The sequence below is a fragment of the Stegodyphus dumicola genome, chromosome X2 (genome assembly GCF_044657685.1).
Source record: "Stegodyphus dumicola isolate Sdum_Otavi_A_Nest chromosome X2, ASM4465768v1".
Classification (NCBI taxonomy): domain Eukaryota; kingdom Metazoa; phylum Arthropoda; class Arachnida; order Araneae; family Eresidae; genus Stegodyphus; species Stegodyphus dumicola.
In genome coordinates, this window is record NC_140781.1 from 175,158,648 (window position 1) to 175,185,316 (window position 26,669).

The 26,669-nt window shown below is 34.3% G+C and overlaps 1 protein-coding gene across 1 annotated transcript in view; it reads left to right on the top strand.

Annotated features, from left to right (window-relative positions):
• The window catches only part of LOC118204348 (lysine-specific demethylase RAD23A-like), a 114,655-nt gene that overhangs the window by 41,311 nt on the left and 46,675 nt on the right, over positions 1-26,669 (top strand). Inside the window, exons 5-6 of the mRNA XM_085809723.1 lie at positions 13,882-14,023; positions 23,047-23,116. Coding sequence (XP_085665849.1) covers positions 13,882-14,023; positions 23,047-23,116 — 212 coding nt within the window. The remainder of the gene's footprint in view (positions 1-13,881; positions 14,024-23,046; positions 23,117-26,669) is intronic.

A 26,669-nucleotide genomic window follows, 5' to 3' on the forward strand; every position in this document is an offset into this window, starting at 1 on the left:
GTTTAGTTAAATATTTTCTATCTTGCATTAAAAGCCTTGGGGGTTTATTGTAAGCCTGAGAACTGGCCAGATGTTCATCTGATTTGAGTTTGAATAAAGGTTAATTTAACCTTTCTCTGGACTTGTTACTTACATGAACTCGACGAATAGGCCTTTATGCAGTTCTTTAGTATTCTAGCTTTCAAGGAACCCTAATTAAGCTAGAATATTACATTGGAGCCTGAATGATCTTCGAACCATGTTTCTGGAGTCTGGAAAGTTTGTTTACCTTAGTTGCTCCTAGAGTGCAATTTCCACTGGTACAGACAGACCAATAGAGCGGTTTTGATTCATAATTGGGACCATGCAGGCCGCGATGAAACCGGCTGCTGCCTTCAATGGAAAAAGTTCCATGATGTCCTTCTTGGAGCACTGGATCTCCATTTCACGTTGCATCCTGTTTCGGAACTATGGGAAGTCACTGTATCCACTGTGAGTCTAAAAGGCCAAGCATTCAGCTGGTATAAGGAGATTAGAAAGCACCTGCTAGGGAACCAAGATCTGAAGCATATAACTGGGAAACTTTTAAAAACACCCTGCTCAAAGCATTCCTTGTATTAAAAGACCACACCAAGCTGGAATCGAAGCTGTTCAGTAAATACCAGACAAAGGTGGAAGAGTTTACAGTTTTCAATCTGCTAGAAATTCAGATATTTACTTCATTAAAAGAGACCAGGCATCGAAATTATAGAATTTATCTTACCATGTATGGTTCTTCCAGTACAGGACTTTATGGAAGTTAGAAATTCGAATACACTCGAAAGAATGGTAAAACTTGACACTATGGTTAAGATCCCTGCAGAATTATTTTTAAGGAGAAACATCTTAACTCCTTTAGAGAAGTTATTTTTTGTTCAACAAAGAGAAGCGGAGTTCAAAATGAAAGATATACAACAAATAATTGATGAGACAATTAAAAGTTCAGGTATTACCAGGGGGAAGCAGAAAGTATATACTACGATCAAAAGAGAAAATTGAATGTAGGTCAAAAAGTATTTAAAATAAAGCCTACATTATCTTCCACTCCTGAGAATAAGGTGGCAAAGTTTGATGCAAGATTTCTGAAACTGAAAAGTAAGGTGACTCACCCCTCCTTTTGAAAAGGAGAACAGCCCGATGAACCGACACATTCGCATTACGATCTTCGGTATGCAATGTTGAAGTTCAGGGTCATTTGCCAAGTTTTGTGTTTGTTTGTGCAGCCGCTTAAACATGAAAGGTGTTAGTGTATTGCGTAATGGAGCAGAAAACGAATCTGAAATTCTGTTTTAAAATAGGTAAAACTGCTATGGAAAACTTGGGAATGCTTTTTTTTTTTTTTTTTTTTTGTTTATTTAAAGAAAAAGAAATCCTCGTGCACCACAAAGTATCACACGAGACTTGCAAATCGTAAGTAAAAAAGGCAAAATAGAAGTAATATCATCAGTTTTCAACAATATAATGAAATCCTAACAAGGGAAAAAAAACAAAAGTAAATACAAAAGTATAAAAATGTATAAAGAAATCATTAACAGTGTTTAAAATAAAAGTCAACAAAATCATTGAAAGCTCGGTAGGCCGAAGTCGAAGATACAAAATCATAACATTTCGGCGGCCAATGAATTCCAATGAATTTCAGTCTACATTTCAAAAGATTTCTTGCTTTATCAAGCAGTGGACAATCAAAAAGCAGGTGGAAAACACTTTGCTGAACGCTAAGATTGCAATTACACAAATTGGAAGATGTCAGCTTAAATCGTTCAAGATAAACATTAAACTTACCATGTCCAGACAAAAATTGCGTAACTTTAAAATTGAGCAAAAAGTCCTTACTTTTCAGTCTTTCAAAAATAGTTGGGAAAAATGTTTTTGTAACAGATCCCTTATCAGAAGAGATATAATCACAGTTCCACCGCTCAATCATTTTAGCTTTGAATGTTTTTTTTAAATAAGATTTTGGAATATTTACATCAACGTTAATATCATTTTTAGTTGCATTCTTAGCAAGCCAATCAGCTCTCTCGTTTTCATAATTACCCGAATGACCACGGACAAATGTAAAAAACACTGAAATACCCCTTTTCTCCAGATCTCCGAGAGACTGCTGTATATTGACAATAATATCATTACATAAAGAGGTATTTTTAAGAGATTCCAGGGAAGAGAGTGAATCCGTACAGATTAAGTAGCTGGAACCACGTCCATTCTGGCTAATTATCCACTTGATTGCAAAATTAATACACAGAAGCTCAGAAATATATACAGTACATTCATTTCTAATGCGAAATTGGTGACACTCAATTTCAATATCATCTTAAAAAATAACATAAGCAAAACCAACTTTATCATCAATCCTACTACCATCCGTATACAACACAAATGAGAATGAATTTACATCAGTTGTCTTACAGAAGGATGTGGTAGAACAGACAAGGGCAATAAACGATCAAAGTGAGAATTGGAGTAATTTGCAAGACTATTCTTGTAATCTCTAAAGGTCAGAATAAACAAATCCAGTGGTGGAAATCCGGCAAGAGAGAAAACAGCATTGTAACTAATAGTTTGGTAACCGCTTATAACTCGCAGCAAAATTCGTCTTTGAACTCGAAGCAGGCGTTTAGAGTTAATTTTCTTTTTTAGAGACAATCCCCAAGCTCTACATCCATATAAAATAAAGGGTACAGTGCCTTGTTTATAAATAATTGCGCTAACATTTGATTTAATACCAAAACTATTACATGCAATTTGATTCAGCCCACGCTGAAGTCTCTCACATTTATTAGAAATGTAGGAAATATGCTTTTTTTTCCCCCAGTTAAATTTGCTGTGCAACAAAACACCTAGATATTTAATTTCATTCACTCTCTCAAGGGGATTGTCATTTAAAAGCAATTGATATCCTTCATAAGTAGTATTTTTTCTATCAATAAACATGGTCTTGGATTTTGCATGGTTAAAGTTTAACTTAGAAACTATTGACCAATGATAAATGAAATCTAAATTATCTTGGGCGAGACGAAAAGCTTTTTGCATTTCTTTTCCTTGAATACAAATCAACAAATCATCTGCAAAGGCAATGACTTCACAACTGAAGAGATCAGAAAGTTTTTGTAAGAGATCATTAATAATAATAATCCAAAGCTTGGGACCAAAAACAGAACTTTGTGGACATCCTCTTTGAGGTCGACGAATACTTGAGATGCCACCCAAAGAAAGCTCGACCGTCCTGTCTTTCAGCAAATCAGAAACAACATTAAACACATTTTGAGGTATCTTCATTTCTTTTAGTAAATTAAGAATAGCAGGCCACCATGCATTATCAAAAGCTCCTTCAATATCAAGAAAAATTAAAATAGTGTACAAACCTCTCATCTTGCCCCTCTGTACAATGTTGCTAAGACGCAGAAGTGCATCCTCAGCACATTTTGAGCAATGAAACCATATTGGTCAGCACTAAGAATATTTTCTTTATGTAGATGCCAAGTAATTCTGTTAGTAATTAGTTTTTCAAAACATTTACCTAAAGAAGAAAGAAGACATTTACACCTAAGATTATTCACATGTGGAACAGTAAAATTTTGTTTCTTGGGTATCACAATAACGAGGGCGTTCTTCCGAGTTCATGGAAAAGCACCAAGATTCAAACATATATTAAATAATCTATGAAAAACTGCAGGAAAAAGCTGATGGAAGTATCTTATGATTTCATTGGGAATAGAGTCCGGGCCAGGAGACCTGCCAAGCCCTAAATTACGAATTACATCATCAACCTCGGCCTGCGAAAAAGGAGGATCAATCTGAGACGCATAATTACTGCGAGCAGATGAGTGCCAAGCCATTATGAAAGTCATTATCAAGCCTCGCACAATCAGGAGGAATAGCTTTATCAAGAATAGCATCGATAGTTTCCTCCAAGGAAGACGTAAAGTTACCGCTTGAAAGCCGAAGGCCCGAGATCTCAATCTTCCTCATAAAATTTTCTTTAATACCATAAGTGTAAATTTTTTTCCACACATTCTCATTATTGATATCGGAAAGAAACTTCCTCCAAGACTCTAATTTGGCCTCAATAAGCATTTCATTGTATTGGGAATGCTTTGAAATGTGTATAGCAAAGAAACTATCTCGCAAGACAGTGGTTCAAACTTTTTCGTGAAAGTGTGGAGGATGAGCATCGCACTGGAAGACCGTTGAGCAGAACTATGGCAAAATTTGAAAGAGTTAAGAAGTTATTGCTGCAAGATCACTATTTATCCATCTGAATAATAGCGAATGAATTGAATCTTCCTCGTGAAATCGTCCGAACAATATTGACACAGGACTTGGGTAAACGCAAACTTGGTGCGATGTTTGTCCCTCATTACTTAAGCGATGAACAAAAACAGCAGCAATTGGACTCCTGTGGCAACTTCATCAATGCAGCGGATAAAGTTGACACATTTTTATAATCAATCGTCACAGGAGATGAAACGTGGTGTTTCGCATATGATCCACAAATTGAACACCAAGCATGGAGTGGCTGGGTCCCTCATCGCCGAAATCGCGAAAGTTTCATTTAAAATATTTCATTTAAAATAAGACAATGTTGATTACCTTTTTCGATGCACAGGGAATTATCTATAAAGAATATGTAGTGGAAGGTTAAACAGTTAATGGTGAATTTTACTGTAATGTTATGAAGTACCTCCTGGTTCGCATTCGTCGTGTTCGGCCTCATCTTGCTGCATCAGGCAAGTGGTTTCTGTTGTATGATAATGCACGCCTCATACTGCAATGTGTGTTAGATCAGCGGTCATCAATCCTTAGAACTTCACTGACCACTACATATATAATTATATATTTGACGGACCACTTATATGAATTTTTTAAAACACGGTAAATACATTTATACAACAATAATCAGCAAACTACACATATTTCATTCACGTCGAAAAATGAAATGAAAATACAAAAATCTTACCTTCTTGTGTAGAAAGCTTCACATTTCCATATCACTGAAAAGGAACTTCACGAAAAGCAAGAACAAACCAGCAAACACAAAGCAATATCAATAAACTGACAGTGTTATGCTGCCAATTTTTAATTATTGTAAACATAATAATCATCGCTAATGGCGTCATCGATCAACAGTTAGACAAAACAAAAATGGAAACTTCCAGTTAGGCAATTATAAACAACAATGCAGATGGTTCTTATAAAAATCCATCAAGATGCCTGTTGACAGAGAAGAGCTGTTTTATTAACAACCACAATAACATATGTTTGTAATTCGAAAGGAAATATAATTGTGATTCGCGGCTATTATTGATAACAGCAGCCATGGATGACAAATCTCTCTTTCGTATGTCACTAGATACACCTTCAAAAGTCGCTAAATTCAGAAGAATTTTGTGAAAAGTAGTAACTAAAATTTAAAAAAAAAGTATAATCCATATTCCTTAATAGGTTTTGTTACTCGTCATTTTTTGAACTGAATCTTCATAAAAATATAGATAATGTCCCAATTTTTCTGCAGACCATCAAAAATTTTTCATGGACCACCGGTTGGCGACTGCTGTGTTAGACGGTTCCTCGCAGAGCAAAAGGTTACGGAGTTATTTCACCCTTCTTATTCCTCTGATCTTGCGCCAGCAGACTTTTTCCTCTTTCTGCGACTGAAATTAGCACTAAAGGGACACCATTTTTCAAGCATCTCCTCAGACTTTCAAGCTGCTATTACTAAGGAACTTAACACAGTCTCAAAGGAGGACATTTTTAAAAGTTTCTAGAACCTGTATAAACGTTGCCAGAATTGTATTGTCGACGGCAGGAACTACTTTGAAGGGCAGTGATATATTTATATGTAAACAGATAATACAGTTATTATGACATCATATATACATGGTCTTGGATTTTGCATGGTTAAAGTTAAACTTAAAAACTATTGACCAATGATAAATGAAATCTAAATTATCTTGGGCGAGACAAAAAGCTTTTTGCATTTCTTTTCCTTGAATACAAATCAACAAATCATCTGCACAACTGAAGAGATCAGAAAGTTTTTGTAAGAGATCATTAATAATAATAATCCAAAGCTTGGGACCAAAAACAGAACTTTGTGGACATCCTCTTTGAGGTCGACGAACACTTGAGATGCCACCCAAAGAAAGCTCGACTGTCCTGTCTTTCAGCAAATCAGAAACAACATTAAACACATTTTGAGGTATCTTCATTTCTTTTAGTAAATTAAGAATAGCAGTCCACCATGCATTATCAAAAGCTCCTTCAATATCAAGAAAAATTAAAATAGTGTACAAGCCCTAAATTACGAATAATTACCTTACTTTGTGTATTACAAATATTGATCAAATGAAATCGTACTATGAACAAACTGACTTTCAAGAGTTAAAAGATCTATTTCATGAACCTGAAAAGGAGCCAAGAAGTAGCAGAATGAGTCTTTCCATTGGGAAAAAGAGCAACAACTTCCACCCCACATCAAAGACCAGAAAAGAGTTAAAATAGACACCAACAAAGAGAAAGAGTGAGTGCCGCCGCAGAAAAAGAAAGCAACTTCTCTTGAGTTTGGCTGGTGTGAAGCCAAACTTGTTCCAAGTGGAGCAGAAAAAGGTCCAGTGCCGGTCAGCCAAGGCCCTATTGAGGTCCAACGTCTATTTAAGCTTACCTCAACTCATGAGATAAGGAAAATTTAGCGTCGATGACCTGGTTCCCACGAAGTCCCAGAAAGAGAGCCACCTATCATGGGAAGGAGATCGCAGTCTGAGAAGAGGAAGCCAGACTTTCAATTCTCACAGACTAGGAGAAAGTCCAGATTCATCACCAAAGGAGTCGAGTGGAAAGATTCCTTGCTGATTAAATGTCGGTCTTGAAACTCAGAGTGCAAATCTTGAATTGTTTCCTTACGTGATAGGAGTTTTTGGTTAAAAGAATGCAGACTTCAAAAAGCAAAAACACAAGTGAATTTTTTTTCATCGTCCTTACATAAAATTCTTTTTATATCATATACACAGAGTTGCTGTGTAAAGTCCAATTTTTACCTCAAGTGAGTCATTTTTGTTAAACTGTCAAAAGAAAGAAGCTTGAATTGTTTTCCCAAGTCTGCGATAACGTAATGGATTCATGGTTTTAGTTGAAAAGACTTAGAATTGCGAGAATTAGAATTGTTGGAGAAGTTTTCGTAAATAGTGTACGCACTAATGTACACTAATCAAATCAAGAGGTGGTTCAGTTATAATTCTATGATCAAATACTCATTCTAGTTTTAAAAGGATTTGTTAAATACTAAAATTAATCTAATCTAGAATCGAATCTAATGTTACGTCTCATGAGCAATGTTCGAGCTGCGTCATAACAAATTGAAGTCAAGTTCTCATTGTTGCCATTCCGAAGCAGAAAAAAGTTTGTTTCTAATCAAACCGGAACATCCCGGCCCCCATTGGACGATTGTCCAACATCATTTGGAAATGGGAGGGGACTGATATTGGAGACGGCTCGACAAAAGATTCCATCTGAGGTTCTGACGTCTACGACTCATACTAGTCCATTTGGACCAGGAAAGGTCTCCTCAATGCAAGCTAGTGTCCACTTCATGGATGTCTTGTTTTTATCCTTTAACAAGACCAGTTGTCCTGCCTTGAGATTGGATTTCACTTGATTTCATTTTGAACGGTTCTGCAAATTATTAAGATATTCCATGCTCCAACGGTTCCAGAAATTAGCTGTAAGTTTTTGAATTAAAATCCATCTAGAAGACAAGGTCAGAGAATCTACACAATCATTCGGTTATGGTATTCGGTAAAGTAGAGTTCCTATAAGGAAATGACCTGGAGTCAAAGGCTGAACATCTGTTGGATCAGCCGAAATAGGTGACTGAGGTCGAGAGTTCAAGCAAGCTTCTATTTGTGTAATTTAATGTATACAGCTCTTCAAAGTTTTCACAACCTTTGTCAAAATTCTCTTCATTGATTTATTTTAGCCTCCCATAATCCGCCAAAATGGTGGGAAGGAGGAGGAATAAATCTCCATGTTATACCTTCTTCATAATAAAGCGTTGAATGGGATCCGATCTACAAATTCTAAAGAGTTTATCAAGAACATTCTTGTTCTCCTGAAGTTCGTAGCATTATCACTCCAAACAATGGATGGTTTAGATCATCTGGCAATAAACCTTCAAAGACATGCTAGAAAGGTTTCAGTATACAAAACCGATACTACTTCTAGATGAATAGCATTTGTACTAAAGCAAATAAATGTTGTGATGTATGATTTTAACATAACCCTAGATTTTTTCAAATTAGGCTTGGTGATAACTGGACCTGCAAAGTCCAGTCCTATTTTTTCGAATGGTCTAGTTATTACAACTCTATCTCTAGGTAAGTTTCCCATCATTTGGTTTATGGTTTGGTTCCTTGTCTGAAAGCACGTCTATTTATAACACGTCTAATTCTGTGTTGTCCGGAAGGTATCCAGTATAATTGTCTAATAAGAGAAAGTGTTGTTTGAGTGCCGGAATGAAGAGATTTTTTGTGATAATAATCTATGAGTAATTCAGTTAAATGATGTCTTTTGGGTAAAAGAAGTTGATGTTTCTGGTCTTCTGAAAGATTGGAGAAACGTATTCTCCCACCAACTCGTAAAAGTTCATCTTCAAGAAATACATTTAAGGATAAAACCTTACTATTACTTGGAACTGATCGTTTCGACTGTAGGCACTTAATTTCAGGTTGAAACTCAGAATGCTGTACACATTTGACTAGCACCTTTGTTGCATTCAGAAGCATGCAAAAAACTTTCTTTTTTTAATGGTGGATTGGTTCTACAGTTATTCGCAAACCTTAAACACCATGCAGTAGTTCTAATCAATTTGCTAAATGACGAATACTTTTTAATGAATTCGTTCTCAATGGAATTTTTACCTGTGACTCTTGAGTTCACTACAGCTCACCTACGAAGTTCAAGCTCTTCATTATCTTTGAAATCCCTTACTGATTCTTTAGGCCACGAATCGATGCTCAGTAATAGCCACTTAGGTCCATGCCACCACATGTCACTATTTCGTAGTTCAGATAACGTTATTCCTTTCATGGAATTTGTTTTCGTTCCTCTGGTCAGCATATCAGCCGGATTTACATCTCGAGGGCAATAAGTCCAATAAGTTGATGTTTTCTCTCGTATTTCCATTACTCGATGTTGGATGAATGGCTTCCATTTATTTAAATCACCCTTTATCCAATGTAACGTCACAGAAGAGTCTAACCAAAAATATACAACATCTGGAGTCTTTTGTCTAACTGTTCTTTCACATTTGAGGCTAATCTTGCAACGATGAGTGCCCCCATCAGCTCTAATTTTGGAAAGGACAGCTTCTTCAGTGGAGCTACTCTGGTTTTGGAAATGACAAAACTATTTCCTATTTCACTGTGCGTCGTGACGTAAAGCAGGTATATCACAGCTCCATATGCCTTCTGACTTGCGTCGGTAAAGCAATGCACTTGAATATCTCAATTCAGACTCCTTAATCTTTCCGAAGTAACGTCGCGGAATGTTTACATTCTGAATCGCTGACGGTTCATTAGTCCATTTTTTCATCATGTTTTCAAAGTCCTAAGGTAACAGATCATCCCTATCTACCCCAAGTTGCCAAATTTCCTGCATTAGTATTTTTGTCCTAATAGTGAATGGACTTATAAATCCAATGGGATCGTAAAGCTTTCCAATGGTTTTAAGAACTTCTCTTTTTGTCATTAGCTTTGTTTTCCCTTGAGATTGATTAGTTAGATTTTATGATTCTATCTTCCGAAGGTCTTCCTTGTAATTCCATTTATATCCCAATACCTTCTGTTCCAGAACTTTCTGGATTTCACCATTTTCGTATTCGTCAAAAACTTCCTGCAGATTTTCACAATTTGTTTTCCACTTTCGTATGTTGAAACCAGCAGCCTTCAATATATATCTAATATCTTCATATATGAGTTCGGTTTCGTTTTCGTCTTCATCTCCACCTATTAAATCATCTACGTATAAACATTCGTTCAATAGTTTGACTGCTTTCTGATTTGTTTCTTTAAAGGCGTTTATGGGATGTTTGATTGTAGCGGCAAGCAAAAATGGGCTGGATGTAGCTCCAAACAAAACGCGAGTCATCCTAAGTATTTTTGTGTTAGGTTTCCCATCCTCATCTGTAAGGTTATTTGCCCACAAAAATCTTACAGCATCCCTATTTTCAGGTGACAGAGAAATTTCTAGAAAGGCTTGTTCAATGTCGGCAGTAAATGCTATGCTATGTGTACGAAATTGTATTAATATCTCTAACAATGGTGGATTTAAATTGGGACCGGAATAGAGACAATCATTTAAAGAATATTTGTTTGAACTTGGATCAATTTTCTCAGGTATACCCGTTTTTAAATGCTGTTCTATAACTGAGTGATACTGCTGATGAAGCAGTGGATCATTTCTCAACCTTTTAACCGGTTTATTAAAGCGAACTTCTGCATTTACGTAATTCGTTTTTAATTCAGATGAATTTTCATTCCAAGGGAGTTTAACCGCTTTTCTTTAAATTTGATAGTTCTATTGAAATTCTGTAAAATGTCATTATCTATTTTACTAATTTCCTTCCCTTGTTCAATTCCCAAAACTGCTTTAACTGTGTTGAGACTAATTTGTCATCAACAATAATGTCCATGTTTAACAATTCACCATTAGAATCAGTCCGGCCTTGAAGGCACCATCCAAATATTATTTTGGAAACTGTAAGTTTATTTTTTTAAATGTTTAAGTCTACCAGTTATTATTTCATGATAGTAATCTGCTACGATCAAAACAGCAATATTTTTGTCACTGAATTCACAAGAATCAGCTAATTGTAATCCTATTAACTCTTTGTTAATTTTGGAAACTGGGATATCAAGGAAAGGTAAATTAGTTGCACGTATTTGGTCAGTTTCTAAAGCTTCAATTTCTATATTTAGGGATGGTTCACTTCTGTTTTCTAGTTTGACTTTCACAACATTGTAAGTTTGTTTTGTCACCTGGTTAACCCCAAAGGCAAATACGGACAAAGTTTCCTTTCGAATAACAGGTAATTTACACTTCTCTGAAATGTCCTGAATTATAAAACTTCTCATCGATCCATTGTCTAATAGAATACGAACTGATTCTAAATTATCCTTATCAGAAAATGGACATATTATCACAGTGCACGTTTGTAGCAATGCACTGCGAAAGGTTTCGGTTTTTAATTGACTAATCTGAACATCTTCTTCACTAGATAGAATTGTCGACACGACTTTGTTTTTCTCCAATTTGGTTTCGAGTTGGAAACAAATAGAAATGCATCACTGAAAGTCAAATGGATCTAGACCTTGCATGGTTGTATAGCAAAATAGGTATAGCCTCACTGACCATAATAGCCTGTGAATAGTACTACTATTCTCACTTAACTCTCTGGCTAGTGTGCATGTCCTCAACTGGGAAGTTTCTTCCAACTGCTGAAGTATTGCATATTCCTGTGCTGGTATAAGCCTGCCTGTGTGTTCTGCCACTAACATCCTGGAGACTGTGTGTCAAGTGTATGATTCCAATATTTCTCAGTCTGTCATCTAACCTGTGAATGATGTTTGCATCTGGAGAACAGCATGATGGATAGCAGTGAACATATTACCCAGCAGTTCGTACTCTCATTACATTTACTGAAGATAAATTACCTGTCACAATATTCACAAGCAGAATACATTATCACCATGCAAAGATTACCGGGGAGCTACTAAATGCAGCCTTTTAAATACAGTTCAAAACGACAGCTTGATGCCATTCCGTGTTGTGCACGTGGATGCCTCGATGTATGTGGTAGACATATGAACATCTTCCTATGTAAATGTATGCAGATACTGATGTTCTTCTTTCCAATAAAGTTATTCTTTGCCCCTGATATGATGTCATACTTTTCTTTCCTATCTATATCTAAAAAACTATGGATCATACAGGTACAGTTCTCTGGACATTTTATTATGTACGAGGCGTATTCGGAAACTAAGTACTGTTTTGGAAAAAAAAATAGTAAAACAATTTTTTTGAATCTAATTTTATTTTTACATGAAAATACATGTCTTATACTATTTTTCAACATAGTTTCCGCCAATGATCAAACACTTGTCATAGCGGGTGACCAGTTTTTTTATACCATCGTCAAAGAAACTTCCCGCCAGTTTCGATAACCATGACTCCACAGCATTTTTCGTGTCATCGTCAGATCCAAAGCGCTTGCCACCAAGCTCGCACTTCATGTGCAGGAACAAGTGATAGTCGGACGGCGCCAAGTCCGGGCTGTACGGCGGGTGGTCGAACTGCTCTCAATTAAACTGTTGAATGAATGATTGAGTGACACCAGCAGCATGGGGCCGAGCATTGTCATGGAGCAACACAATTTCTTTACTGAGCATTCTTCTTCGTTTGTTTTGAATGGCACACTTTAGTTTTGTTAAAGTCTCACGTATCGTGCCGCATTAATGGTTTCACCTCTGTGAAGAAATTCAGTAAGCAAAATGCCTTTCCTATCCCAGTAGACAGTGCACATGATTTTTTGTGATGACATTGTCACTTAGAACTTTTGTTTTTTCGGAGAATGAGTGTGTCTCCACTCCATCGATTGTTGTTTAGATTCTGGTGTGAAATGACACACCCAAGTTTCATCACCTGTCACAAGTTTAAAAAGTTTTCTCCCTCATCACTGTACTACGTGAGAAATGTCAGGGCACTACCAAGTCGCTTTGTTTTGTGAACATCAGTGAGCATTTTTGGAACCCATTGGGAACACAGTTTGCGATAATTCAAATTTCGAACAAAACAGTACGTGAAATTTGTGGAAATGCCTCTGAAAGAGTTGTCATTGTGAAGCGTCTGTTCTCATGAATTGCTTCATCAACTTTCCTTACCAAATCATCGGTGACAACAGAAGGCCGACCACTCCGAGCCTCGGCGTGGACATTTGTTCGTCCTGCATTAAACATTTCTTACCCACTTTCTCACCATTCCATCACTTATCGCGTATTCACCGTAAACTTGTGTCACTTGACGATAAGTTTTGGTCGGTTTAACATTCCTTGCGTTCAAAAATTTAATCACGGCACGAATCTCACAGTCAGCAGAACTAATTGTCTTAAACATTTTGAATGTGCACAGCAAACTGAAAACACAACATAGAGCAACCAAAATGGCGACAATTGAAAGTCAGTGAACAAGAAAGACTAGTGCGCATGCGCAGGACGCCTACCACAGCGCTGCGACGCCGCTAGAATGAAACGGTACTTAGTTTCCGAATACGCTACGTATTCCAAGTGAGGAATCTGGCTGTGCAGAGTTTAGGTGGACTTGATGGGACACTCTGTATAGTTAAAAGTGCCAAGCTTTATAATTAGCCTTGTAAATGACCTGATTTCAAAAATACTGAATAGTATTATGCAGCCCATTCTTGATTTAAGCAGATGAATAACTTTAACATTAAAAAATTTCTGTAAAAACTGATTTATCTTGTATTATAATTTAAAATGTTTCAATGCTTGTATTTCAAGTTTGTGTTAAGTTAGGTGGGAATTTCATTTTTAGTAAATATTTGTTGGAAAAGAGATTTTTTTTTTTGGTCAGTTTTATGTCTTCTTAATTGCTGATGTGTTCATGGCTTTTGTTTCTGCTACTATTTTTTGATAATTTTTATTAAATTTTGATAAATATTTAATTGAAATTGTTGCATTGTTGGTTTAAATCTACTTCAGGAATCCCCATTGCATATATGATATTAAATCTTAAATCCGGAATATTTTTTACATATCTTATTGACTGATTTTTTTTTTTTTTTTCTTCCAGTAATGATCAGGATTTTCTCTGTGCAAATCATGAGCAGTTGGTGCACCATATTACTGAATTGGGTTTTAGCAGAAATGATGTTGAAGCTGCCTTGCGTGCCAGTTATAATAATCCTGACAGAGCAGTTGAATATTTAATCAGTGTAAGTATCAGGACTTAGAAGAGAAGGGCTAGCTCATAGAGCTTTTCCCCCTGAAGCAGAAAGTGAGAAGTGATGATGTAGCCATGATGACACTGAGCGCGCCAATATAATTCACAGCTTGGAAATTAGCGTTTTTGAACCAGTGTTTAAAATGAACTGTGTGTGAAAGATAGCTATAATTTGGAAGAGGCAATGTTACTGCTTTATGCATTTTAGACTGAACCATTAAGAATTTAATAATGCTTACTCAATTTTAAAATAATAGATAAAATGTGCTACTCTTTTAACATAAAGTTCCGTGTTTATTTTAATTTTTATTTGCGGGTTTTTTTATTTCATGCACGTTTATTTCTAATCATTTCTTTATTTGCATGCTAACTGAGAGAATTTTTATACTGCTTCTAAGATAACTATAATAGCAGCTATTTAAATTTACTCAAAAAACAACTTTACATTGACATAGGTTTAAACATATATGACATATATGGCAACATTTCTGCTAACCTACGTTTGATTTTTTTGCCTAATTGTAAATTTTACATTGTTATAATTCTCTTCCGATTCAGTATAATAGATATTTTTTAAATAATTTTGTAATTTATACTTATATCTATATTACAATTAAATAAATGTATATAAGATTGTTACCTTAATTTTGACGAAATAGCTTTATTCAGAGTACCTAAAACAGTTATTTAATTTTTCAAAAGTGTGAGTAAAGGAAGCAGGTCTTTTTATGCCAATTACTTTGATGTTTTATACTATTATATTTTATCTAGAATGCTAATCTAGCACAAAATCTAATCAATAATTAGTTACAAAGGATACAATAAGAATAACTTTAACAAGTACTTAACAAAATTAGTTTGTTAAATACTTGTTATTATTGTTGGTATTATTTTGGTACTATTCATAATACCAAAGATATTATCGATTAACTCACAGAAGTCGGATGCTTTTTGATTTCCTGTGGGGTAAAGTATACCTTTTGCGGTACTTTTTGAAAATAATGCTTTCTCTGGAGCGACCTTTTTGTCTCTCGCTTCCCTTGACCATTAAATAATTTGGTTTTAGTTTGTGACACAATTTGATTTCTTCTCAATCTCTATTTAAAATCTCTTTAATAATATCAAAATTTAAAACAGTTACATCTTCTAAAACAAATTCTCTATCTAAAACGCGGTTTCTCAGTAATTTGAGGCAGAGCGCGGAATGAGACATCTGATTAAAACAAACTGCACATTTTGAAAAGAACCAACTTAGTCCAGTTTAGAGTCATAGCAGAGTTTACAATCTATATGCATTTCGTCGAAACTGAGAACACATATTTTTTTCTACAGAAACAAATATTCACCTCTTTCCTTCTTTAGAGTAAGAACATTACTTTGAATTCTTGGACTACACTAAAATTTAGAAAAAAAAAAAAAAAAAAAAATGAAATAAACACCATTTCTTTAATTTGATAATACTAGGTAAAGATATTCCAATTTTTTTCTTAATTTTTTTTCTTTCCAAAAATCATAGCTTTAAGATGACAGAGCTCTTATGAGGATGCAACGTGAAATATTTTCACTAGTCCACCTGATTTTTTTCTTCTTATTCAGTAATGCATTAATCTGCGTCTTTATAAAAATAGGATTTAGACATTTTTCCAAATCCTCAGATTTGTGCTCCCCCCCCCCAAATTTCGCTATTTGAGATTTTAATTTCTGATACCAATTTCTGTCTAGATGTCGTCCACCTTCTTTGTCGCTGAACAAACATTCTAAAATTTTTCTTTTCTCTATTTTTCAATACTTTAATACAATTTTCTAAGGATATTATTTTTTTCTTCAAATTATCAATGCATTCTTGTTTATTCTTAAACATTCAGGATGATCTACATTTTCATTTGTGAGTTTTATTTCAAAATCATTAAAATTTGATTTATTATTGTCATCATCAATTTCGATTTATTATTGTCATCATAATTTACTTTCGGCACAGCATTCCATTTCAACAGTTTCTTTTTGTGGCTATCCAAACAACTATTTTTCATATCTTCATAAACACTGCATAGAAAATGTTCGCTGCAGATTTTTCCGCTCTTCACATTAATAGAATCTTCTCTTTGACATTTGTGTATCCATTCTTTCATCAAAAGCAAACTCTCATTTGGACCCTTTGGTCCCATGAAATAAAATATCTCATCTTTTCGTACTTCTGTAAGTGCTACAGGGCGTTACTGCAGCGCAAAAAGCCATATTACTTTAACGATACTTTACAATATAGAATTTAAAATAAAAACTGACTAAAATTACATATATATAAATTATTTTAAATATATACATTATTAGAAAACAGATATATATATTATTAAAATTAATTTGGGATATGAAACCTCTAGAAAATCGTCTCGCAGCTCAATGAAACTACTGTTTTAAACGCGGGAAATCAGGACAGGTGGCATCAAAGTGATGTCAGATTATTGCCTCTTACGTCCCCCCATTAGGCTCGCGTCGGTGAGGAGTCGAACAAAGAAATGAGCTAGCCCTTCTATTTATCCCTGGTAAGTATGTGAAAATCTATCTGTTATGAAATGTATGTTAAGATTTGACTGTGCTTAGGGCTCTGAGTATTTAGAGAAGTTATGTTGTTCTGACCATTAGAAGAGAAATATTGAAACATATGTTTAAACCTAACAAAATACAAACCCAGGTGGACCAACTCTCCTGATTTAGGTGGAAAGCTCACAATTTTTTATTCACTCCCAATTTGATGTATGTATTTCTTTTTTAGTTATTTTGGTCTTATTCCTTAACATCTCTTACAATATTTATTTAATTCATTTCAATATTTAATTTTTCACATCCAGACGTTATTTTTGGTGTATGAAATCAATTGATTTTTTGCTAGGTGATCTGTTCTTAGTTTCTGTAAATATTATAATTACTCATATTTTCCCCTCTTTTCATACTAATTTTAGTGCGTGAAAACAGGGAGGGGGAAATATGTAGTATTTACTATTTCTGAAGAGCAACTTTACTAATAAATGCAGCACATATCATGATGCACTAATGTTATTATACAATGCATTGCAAAAAAATAGTTTTAATGATATTATTTTTATTTACACAAAATACTTTCCTCTTTATGCATATACTTTATATTGTTGCTGTAAATCAGAAATTTCTAAACCATACATTGAAAAAACTAGAGGGAAACCACTTGAGGGAGAGAAATATGCATGTTGTGTATGGTATTTAAATCCTCTTAAATGCATTATTTTTGTGCATTTATTTAGTTATTTGTTTCTTTTAGGATAATAGTTTTAGAGTTGAATTTTGAAAATTTGCTATAGTGCTTGTGCACTGAGGAGAAATTGTTTAATATCTGCATTCTCATTGAGTTATTTTCAGCTATTATTTTGCTGTGTGTGATTAATATTTATAATAAATTGTTAGTTTCTTCCTGCTAAACCAAAGTGATTTAGAAAGCAGTCACGAACTCATAGATCACAACTCTTTTGAATAAAACATTAGTCATTTCATCATCAATGAACTGCAACTGTGCTTATCAGAGTTGATTTGTCTGAAAATATCGTGTTTCAATATTTTAATGAGCATCAAGTGCAAGCACAGCTGCAGGTCATCTGCACCATACCAGTTAAAAAGCATAAAGAATTTTCGAGATTACTCTTAGCTTTTCAGCTGTTAAACTGTATGAGTTTCATGTGCTTTGAGAAGTTGTTCAGAAGTCTAATTTTTTGTTTTATATCTGTGAAAAAAGTAAAAAACTGATATACATTTTAGAAATTGTATACAGATGACTTTATAGTATTTCAGCTAGAAAATGTAATGCATATGAAGCATGCACTGTTTATCAGTGTGTTTTATTTTATATAGTGAAAAGGCTAGCATTTTTAAACATGTACATACATAGGGCTATTATTAGGTTATTTGAATGTGGCAAAACAGACAAGGCTATCTACCTAAGGAGAAGAGTGCCTTTGTGGAGAAAACTTTCTAAGAGAAACTGGCTTATTCATGTTCCACATTGGAAAATCATGAAAACCAACCATGCAGCCAGCTTGTTTGCCTCTGTTCGGACCTGAGTTGAACTACTAGTATTTGCCGATCTTTACCACTTGACTACGATATAATTATAGGATCAGTGGGATATTATAGCCAAACTGTATTGTGAGCACAGATTTTGAGAGATTTGACATTGAATTTTTTTTTTTTTTTTTTTTTTTTGTTATCTCTGCTATTATGTAGGCAAAATCATGTGCTTGGAAGTTAACATTGAAAATGTAGAATTACTAGAGGACTGTTAAAATGAGCTCACCAAGGAAACTGGAACAACTTTAGGAACAATAAACAAAAGTAGATTATAAGTGTCTTCAAAGGAAAGAAAATACATGAGCCTAGTTCTTTCATCTGCAAAGTTTGTGTTAAATGGAGTAAGGTGGGAAGCTTCATGTAATGATCTTCATCATCACCCTGATAAAGCAGTGGGGAGCTATAGCATAAGCATTTCAGTGACAAAGCCTTGCCTTTCATTAGAATTTAAAATGCAGATAAGAACAAATCACATTAGATACAATATTTAGATAAAATTTTAGTGAAACAGAGGCTTTAGAGAGTCTCAGCTGATTAGAGTGGTGCTAAAATTTGGTTAGTTTTATTGGAATGTGGCAGAGCACATGAGGGCTATCTTCCTAAGAGGAGTATGCTTTCCTAGAGGAATTTGTAAGGAAGCTAGCTCATAATAATTTATATATGGATTAAATCACAAAAACAGTTTTAACGCGTGTTTCTGAATTTCCTGTACACATCGTGGAGAGGGAAATTGTGGCCGGTCCGTCGTCAAATCCCTTGGCAAATTTTCCCTCCGCTTTTTACATAGACTTTCTTTGGTGAGAATAATCTCCATGTATGGTACAGTGGGATTTGGCGACATGATGATGAGCAGTAAAGGGGTCATTTTGTTCTTGGCGACAATTTTCAAAATCATGCGAAGGCCGTATCGTCTACTAGGATTTTACCGCAAAATCTTTTATTTTTTCCTTTTCATTTCTTTTTAATAAATACCTTGTCATTTTGCAGTAAAATAAAAAAATAGTAATCAATCATCTAGGATAACCATGTAATATAACTATATTCGCTAAAATATCGTTGATTATTCTAATTAAATTTTTAAGTAATTATCTTTATTTTTATGTTATTCATATCATTTAATGTTGTTTCTTCCCTCTAAATTTATTATTAGTAAATAATATTTCCAAATTTCAGGAAATTTTCTCTGGCATAATCCTGAAATTAATTCTAGCAGTATGATGACATCATGAAATTTAATGCACATATTTTTTCCTTATGTATGCTGCGAAATAAATATAAAATACCTCAATTTAGTAAAAAAAATATCATTAAATAGATTTCTTTCTTTCGTTTAGCTGCAGAATGTCTGCAAAAAAAGCCTTATTTTTTTCCAGATTGGGCAGATTCTAATCTCAATCTTCAGTGGAGAAAACAACTCCTATTATAATTATATTTGTGTTTTCAAGTGTTAAGGTGCCTTTTAAGAATACACCTCACACAAATTAAATTTACCTAAAATCTAACCTAACTTTTAGCATTGCATTGTGATTTATGAGAACCAGATTAGCCTCGTGTTGAACTGGGGATGATCATGAGTAATAATTAAATAAAACGTACAGTTGTTATCCAATGTATACATCTTAAATTTTATTCAGTTTTTTAAGCAGAAAAGTAAACAAAATTATCAAAGTGTACCAAGAATAATTAAGAATAAATGTCCTCTGGGATTTATTGAATAATTAAGTGAATTTGCTACACAGTACAAGTAATACTATAATTAATTTACCTCTTAGCACAGCCAACGTACATTACGCGGATAGACTGGAATTTTCTTGAAACATACCTGGAAAACCTGGAAAAGTCGGGGAATTTCATTCTCCTGTTTGAGTGGCAACCCTGTTTAAATTAAGTATAACTGTTTAATTTGAATTGATCAATGATTGTTGCCAGTTTTATAAGTTAAGGATTTTACTTTTACCAGATGTGTTTTTGTATTTTCTGTACATGTTTTAAATACTAAATTGCAATAGCTACTTTTCATGATTCATGAAATGTAAAGGAAGTTAACTGTTTTCGATTTATTTATGCATGAAAATGGAATTGATTGCATCTGAATGTCCAAAATGTAGGAGCAGCATGCATTTGTCTGAAAGAAAGGGAGAAACTGATTGATTTGAATGGTATTTTGAAAGGCAGTGGAGTGTGAATCCACATGATGTTTGTGCAAGCATGTGGACAGGCTTATGGTTTAATCAGAATCATTTGAGTATTCACAAGTTTCTACTTGTTTAAGAAGTATTGGGTAGGAATGGATCTGCCATTCCTGTCAACTATCAGCTCATCTGCGCAAGAATATATGGGTTGGAAAATTGAGATCAGTTAAAAATATTTATTTCCTTTATCCCGTCATGATTTAGTGCCCTTTTCTGTGTAATGTTACCTGGAATTGAAGCAATGAGCTAAAGTTTAGTATCATATTTGATGAGGGCTTTATTAAATGATTGACTTAAGTTAAATCTGGTAATATTCAGTACAAGTAGCTATTTGGTTTTGCACATTGACCAGCGACTAAATTTTTTTTTGACATGTATCTTATGAATGTGGGTCTTAAATATGTATGAAATTTTGATTTTGCTCAAAATTATTTTCTCAATGTAAGTTGATTGCATATTTTATTTTCTCAATGTAAGTTTTCCAAATTTTAGCTTCAAAATTAGTTTACAAAAATGCAGGGTTGATTGTGCAGGGTAATTTTTACATAAAGTTTTCATTTTATGCAGTTCTAAACTACAGTACAAATTCTGAAATCCGGATGTACAATATACGAACGGACCTGTACATCAACAGAACTTTCTTTTATGAAATTTAGGAATAGAAACTACAATGCTCCAGAAGAAGCAGGTGTATCATAAAAACGATTTTTCTGCTAAGTGAGATTCCTTCACATTACTAACACCTGCTGGGGTGAGAATCACACAGTCATGGCCACTTACAATATACTGACTTTCATTTTTAGACTGATTAATAAGGTATGGGGTAATATTTTTCAGTCTGACATAATGATAAGTGGAAACCCAGGACATATTTATTTGGAGTAGGTTGTTGCTAATCCTGGTCTTTTTTGGTTGGTATAACAGCAGGAAGAGAGAATTAGATTTGAAAAATTATATTTTAGAAAGATTAGAAGAAATTAAGTTCAGTTAACAAAGCAAATTGCATTCGTCCGCAACCAATTTGATCGTCCTTATTATTTTTTGTAAGCTATTATATTATTATAGTTCTTTTACCAAAATTCAAATTTGAATTTTTGAATATGTCAAAAAGATTTTCTAATTCTGAAGTTTTAGCAGGATCTGCAAAGCAAAAGTTGATTTGGTACTTACCTTCTATAGCAGCCCTGATGCAAGAAAATATTTTTGGCAGAATTCGAGCTTAAATAAGTATTTCCGAATTGGACAAAATAGCAGCCTTGTTTTGGCATAGATTTTGTATACCGTAGAAAGTGAAAATTTCGTATTAATAGAATTTGTGATAAAATGTGAGAAAGTGATAATAAGTGAAGAAGATTTTCATTGCAATGCCAATGTCCCATCAGTAATGAACTAACGGACAGTGAAATATGTAGTATAGTTTTTAAATCCAGAAAATATCACTACTGATAGTGATGAAAATGACAAAGAGATTTTGAGAATAAAAAGATTACAATAGACAGTTTAGTAGGCATTCTTGATGCGGCAGTTGCAAGATTTGAATAGTGACATTTTATAACTGAATTAGAAATTTTGTCTGTCTATAAAATGAAAGTGTTAGCACAAAAAATGAAAGAACTCAAAAAACTCACATTGAAAGAAATGTTCATAAAACAAATATTGAACTCTTTTTTTTTTTTTTTTTTTTTTTTTTTGTAAAATTTGATTCCTTTCTAGTCACAAATGCTTCATTATTTCCTACAAAATTATTTCATATTTTAAATTTTATTATCTTTATATGTCATCTTACTAGGTTTAGACCGATGATCTAAAACCCAGAAATTTCTGAAATCAACGAAATCCCAATCAGTCCGGATCTCGGACTTTGTACTGTACTTTCTTTACATATTTAAGTAGGTTCATAACTTCCAATTTCAGTGTTTTGTAATTAACCGCTTCCCTTACACATTTTTTTTGAAAAAAAATTGCAAAAAATCATCACATTTTTTTAAATTTTATTATTAAATACTAGGAAACGAAACAAAACAAAATATATTGGTTTTAAGTTGAATTTTTAATTTTTTACAGGTGTAAAAGCATTTAGTTTTTATATTAGTTTACTATCTCGAGTTATCTCGGGCAAATAAAAAAAATTAAATATTAGTCATTGTATGAGAGTTTTTGAAACAAGGGACAACGCAAAGTGATATCTAACATTCTATATACTGGTATCTGGTCTCTTTTCTTACTGGCTTACCTCTGGAATCTCTTTTGTGGGAGCACAGAGGACACTGTCTCATTGGATTGGATTTTTTTTTCAGTAGCAAGAATAACATCTGGAAAATGCCTTGAGGTTATAATCACTATCTGAAAAATCATCGCTTTCACTATCTTGCATCATCGCAATTAGTTTACTTTTTTCAACGCAACTATCATTCTTTATACATTACTAATCCACAAGCCGACGTATACTAGACATTAGGGAAAATACGCCAAAAGAACCGCGAAACCATCAAAACTTGGCGAATTGCCAATAAAAGCTGAATATTTCCTTTCATTTCCTCCAAGCCGAGTGAAACCGTGATAAAACAAATCGTACTGACAAATTCTGCTTTGCCCGAGTTTTCTCGGGATAATAATTAACTGCAATATATACGAACTCGGGTTAATCAGGCAAGCGGTTAATGCATTTTAATGATGAGATAAGAAAATACTAATATTCATAGAAAGGTGTATATACTTCTTTTCTTGCCAGGGTTCACTTCCATCTTCTTCAGATAATGATGCTGACATGGATCCTGTCAGAAATCCTGATAGAATACCTGGTAAGTATCATGAATGTGATAGATCATTATAAAGTAGAATTCTGTTTTGTAGTAATTTTATGAATATATCACATTTTAAATGATAAAATACAATTTTTAATCTTGTATTCAATCCAAATCTGTTTAAATTAAGCACAGCTGCAAACACATACCCCAGGTTCAAAGTAATAAAACAATTAGAATTCTATTAAGCTGAAGCATGATAGAGAGAAAAACATGCATATATAATTTACGATTTCCTTAATTTTTGCACTAGCATGCAAAGTTCACAATAGACATACAGACAATGACTTTACCCTAATCTTGGAACTAAGCACCTGTATAAACATTGACAAAATAGTTAGATCCACATAATCACCAAAATTTCTAAGAAGATTGATCAAAATAAGTTTCTAATGTATGTTTACACTTAATTCTTGGAAGAGCACATTTATAATTATCAACATATTTAAACTGATGCACTACATTAAAGGAAGAGGTGAAGAGTATTTACATGAGCAGACTGCAATCAGCTGAGTTACAAGTAATATTCTTAAGTTTGTAGTCCTTACTGACAAAAGTCCTGATATGTAGCATATGAATTTATTGCACTATCTAGTAGGTTCATTAATTCATGATATCCTAAGTTTCCATCAGTTCACTTACAGTCTTCCTTAAAATATCAGTAGACTGAAGCACTTATCACCGTCAGACAGGAACCTTTAGATCTGGCTGTAATGAAAGTTTTCCACCAAAAAAACGTTCTTAATTAAGTTAAAAAAAAAACATGAAAGCAGTACCTTAAATGCAGATAGTAATCACCACCCAAATTTATAATTTTCTGCCAACGTTTTTGATAGTTTTTGATAGTTAGATGGTGGAACGGATTAAACTTGAGATTATTAGGATCCACTGTAAATCCACTTTTTATCACATGTGGTGATCCGGTCCAGAATTTTTCCTGGTGTTGATATTTGAGAAGATTAATACCGCCCTAAACACTTCTGTCCTTATCTACTTGAGTCAGCTTGTGTGTCACCCAGCGATTGTGTTTGTACATCAAGTTTATGTGATGGATAGCACAGCTAATAGACATGGCACTGACGCCAAACTCCTTAGAAAGCTCTCAAGTGGTTGCATAGTGATCTTATGCAAGTTCTCACAGGAATGCCTCATCAACATCAGTAGGCTGGTCAGAGCGCTCTGCTTCTTGAGTGTCATAGTCCTCCTTTTTGAACTTTCGGTACCAAACTTTCACAGTGTCATATTGTACAACCTTAGTACCTAAAGCTGTAGTTTGGTGACATTTTATAGCATTTTATTCTTTTTGCAAAAGAACTGGAAGTAAATGGTAGTTCTAATCTGGTAGCTTGATGGTTTCATTTCAGACACCCTGTACCTGAAACGATAATGATATTTTTGTACAAATTTCACAACACAGTGTTCTAAAGCAAGTCTCTTTTTGTCAAATGAAAAAAAAAAAAAAAAAAAAAAAAAAAAAAAAAAAAAATCATTTGACAAACTGTGATTAAATATCCCAGCGTAAACTGTTTGCACAGACGATATCTGTGGTGGCAGGAAACTTTAGTTAAAACCCAATAAATCAATGTCTTCTTTAATGTCAGTAAAATAGAGCACTTAATAATCACACAATATCAATTATAAATCAGTCTGAGTAATCCCACTGTTCAATCAGTCTTTTCCACCTTGCAAATTATTGAGATCCTAATGGCAAGCTATATCTCTTATCATATTCACACCAGCCCCCGGCCATTTTTTCAACTTTGCCAGACTCTGTTTGAACCACCTCACTTAACCTCTTCACTCTTTCTCTCTCTCTCTCTCTCTCTCTCTTTTTTTTTTTTTTTTTTTTTTTTTTTTTGTCTTTCGACAATTTTTTCACTGTTTAACATTTACCTAATTATTAATTAAAACCATACTATAACACAACCACACCTTATATCTTTTTCATTTGTCAAAGTCTAACCACAGTTTTTTCAGACCAACTATAAAAATGCAGCTGTTAAAAATTACACACCATATTTCCTTACACTGCACTAAGAAAGGTGACTAATTTTGTTAGACACTCAGCACAACATGAAACCTGTGAAATGTGTTTAAAAAAATAGATCTAGTAGACAGTTTCTGTACATTTTGATTCCTGATTGGTCTAGGAGCCATTTAAACAATAAAATGTCACCATGTTAAATAAAGGGAATTTTTTTTTTATCAAAGTCTTCCATATATCTTGCCTTCAACAAGGAATTTGTTTACCATATTTTTCAGCTTCCTTTATTTTAGCTTCAAATTTTTTTGACGCTTTACATGCAAGGAAGCCTTTTTTGATGCAAATGAGTGATTTTTCCCCAAAATAAAAAATTATTTGTGCATTAAGGCAAGCAAATGTGTTCTCTTTCTGTTATACGGACACAGAAAGCAATGTGATTTTTTATTCACAATAATTTTGTTTATTGTTGCCTTTCTCTGGGAGCTGTATACACAGGCTTAGTATTATAATCTGAGTCTGGGGATACAAAGTACACTCATGTCCATAAATTAAGGATAATTCGGAGTCACGTGGAAATCGAACTCTAAAATAAATATATCACCTGTAAAATCACTACACACATCTTCAAGAATCATAAGCAAATTTCAGGAAGTAACCAGATGACACCGATGGTACGTCACAATGACGAGAGTGCAAGAGAGTGTGATATATAAGGAATACGGGCAAAGAAGTAAAATTGTTTGCAGGCACTTTATAAGCATTTCAGTGCAATAACCAAATAGTTAAGACACAAAGGACGCATTTGGATGATTTTTTACGTGGTAGAATTATCGGTTGTCTGGAATGTGGACTTACCCATTTGGAAGTATCAGACGAACTTGGAATTGCCCAGAGAATCATCTCCAGGCTTTGGCAACGATTCCAAGATGATGGTAATGTGAGTAGACGTTACAGCACAGGTCGTCCCAGAGTTACAACGGCGAATGAGGACCGGTATTTGGCAGTTACTGCCAAAAGAAACAGGCGGTGCACAGCCTCAGACCTGTCTCGTCAGCTCTCTTCAGCCACTAGTACGACAATTTCAAGGCAGACCGTGTACAGACGCTTAGGGCAGATTGGTCTATATGCTCGTAGACCTGTCGGATGCGTTCCACTTACTGCATCTCACTGTCGCATGCGGTTAGCCTGAAGTAGAGAGCATGCATTGTGGACACCGCAACAGTGGGCTTGTGTGATGTTTTCCGACGAGTCCAAGTTTAGCTTGCAGTCTGATTCTCGCCAGACTTTCATATGGAGAGCTCCAGGTACCCTTTACCACCAAGAAAACATCATTGAACGACACCGTTACGGTGGTGCAGGAGTGCTCATTTGGGGGAGAATTATTCTGGGTTCCAGAACTGACCTGTATGTTCAAATTGGAACCATGACAAGCCAAATCTATCGGCGCATCATTCTGGAACAACATGTACATTTGTTTCCGGGCGCTATTGGCACACAACTTGTGTTTATGGATGACAACGTCCATCCTCACCGTGCAAACATCGTAAGCGAACGCCTTCAATCGGA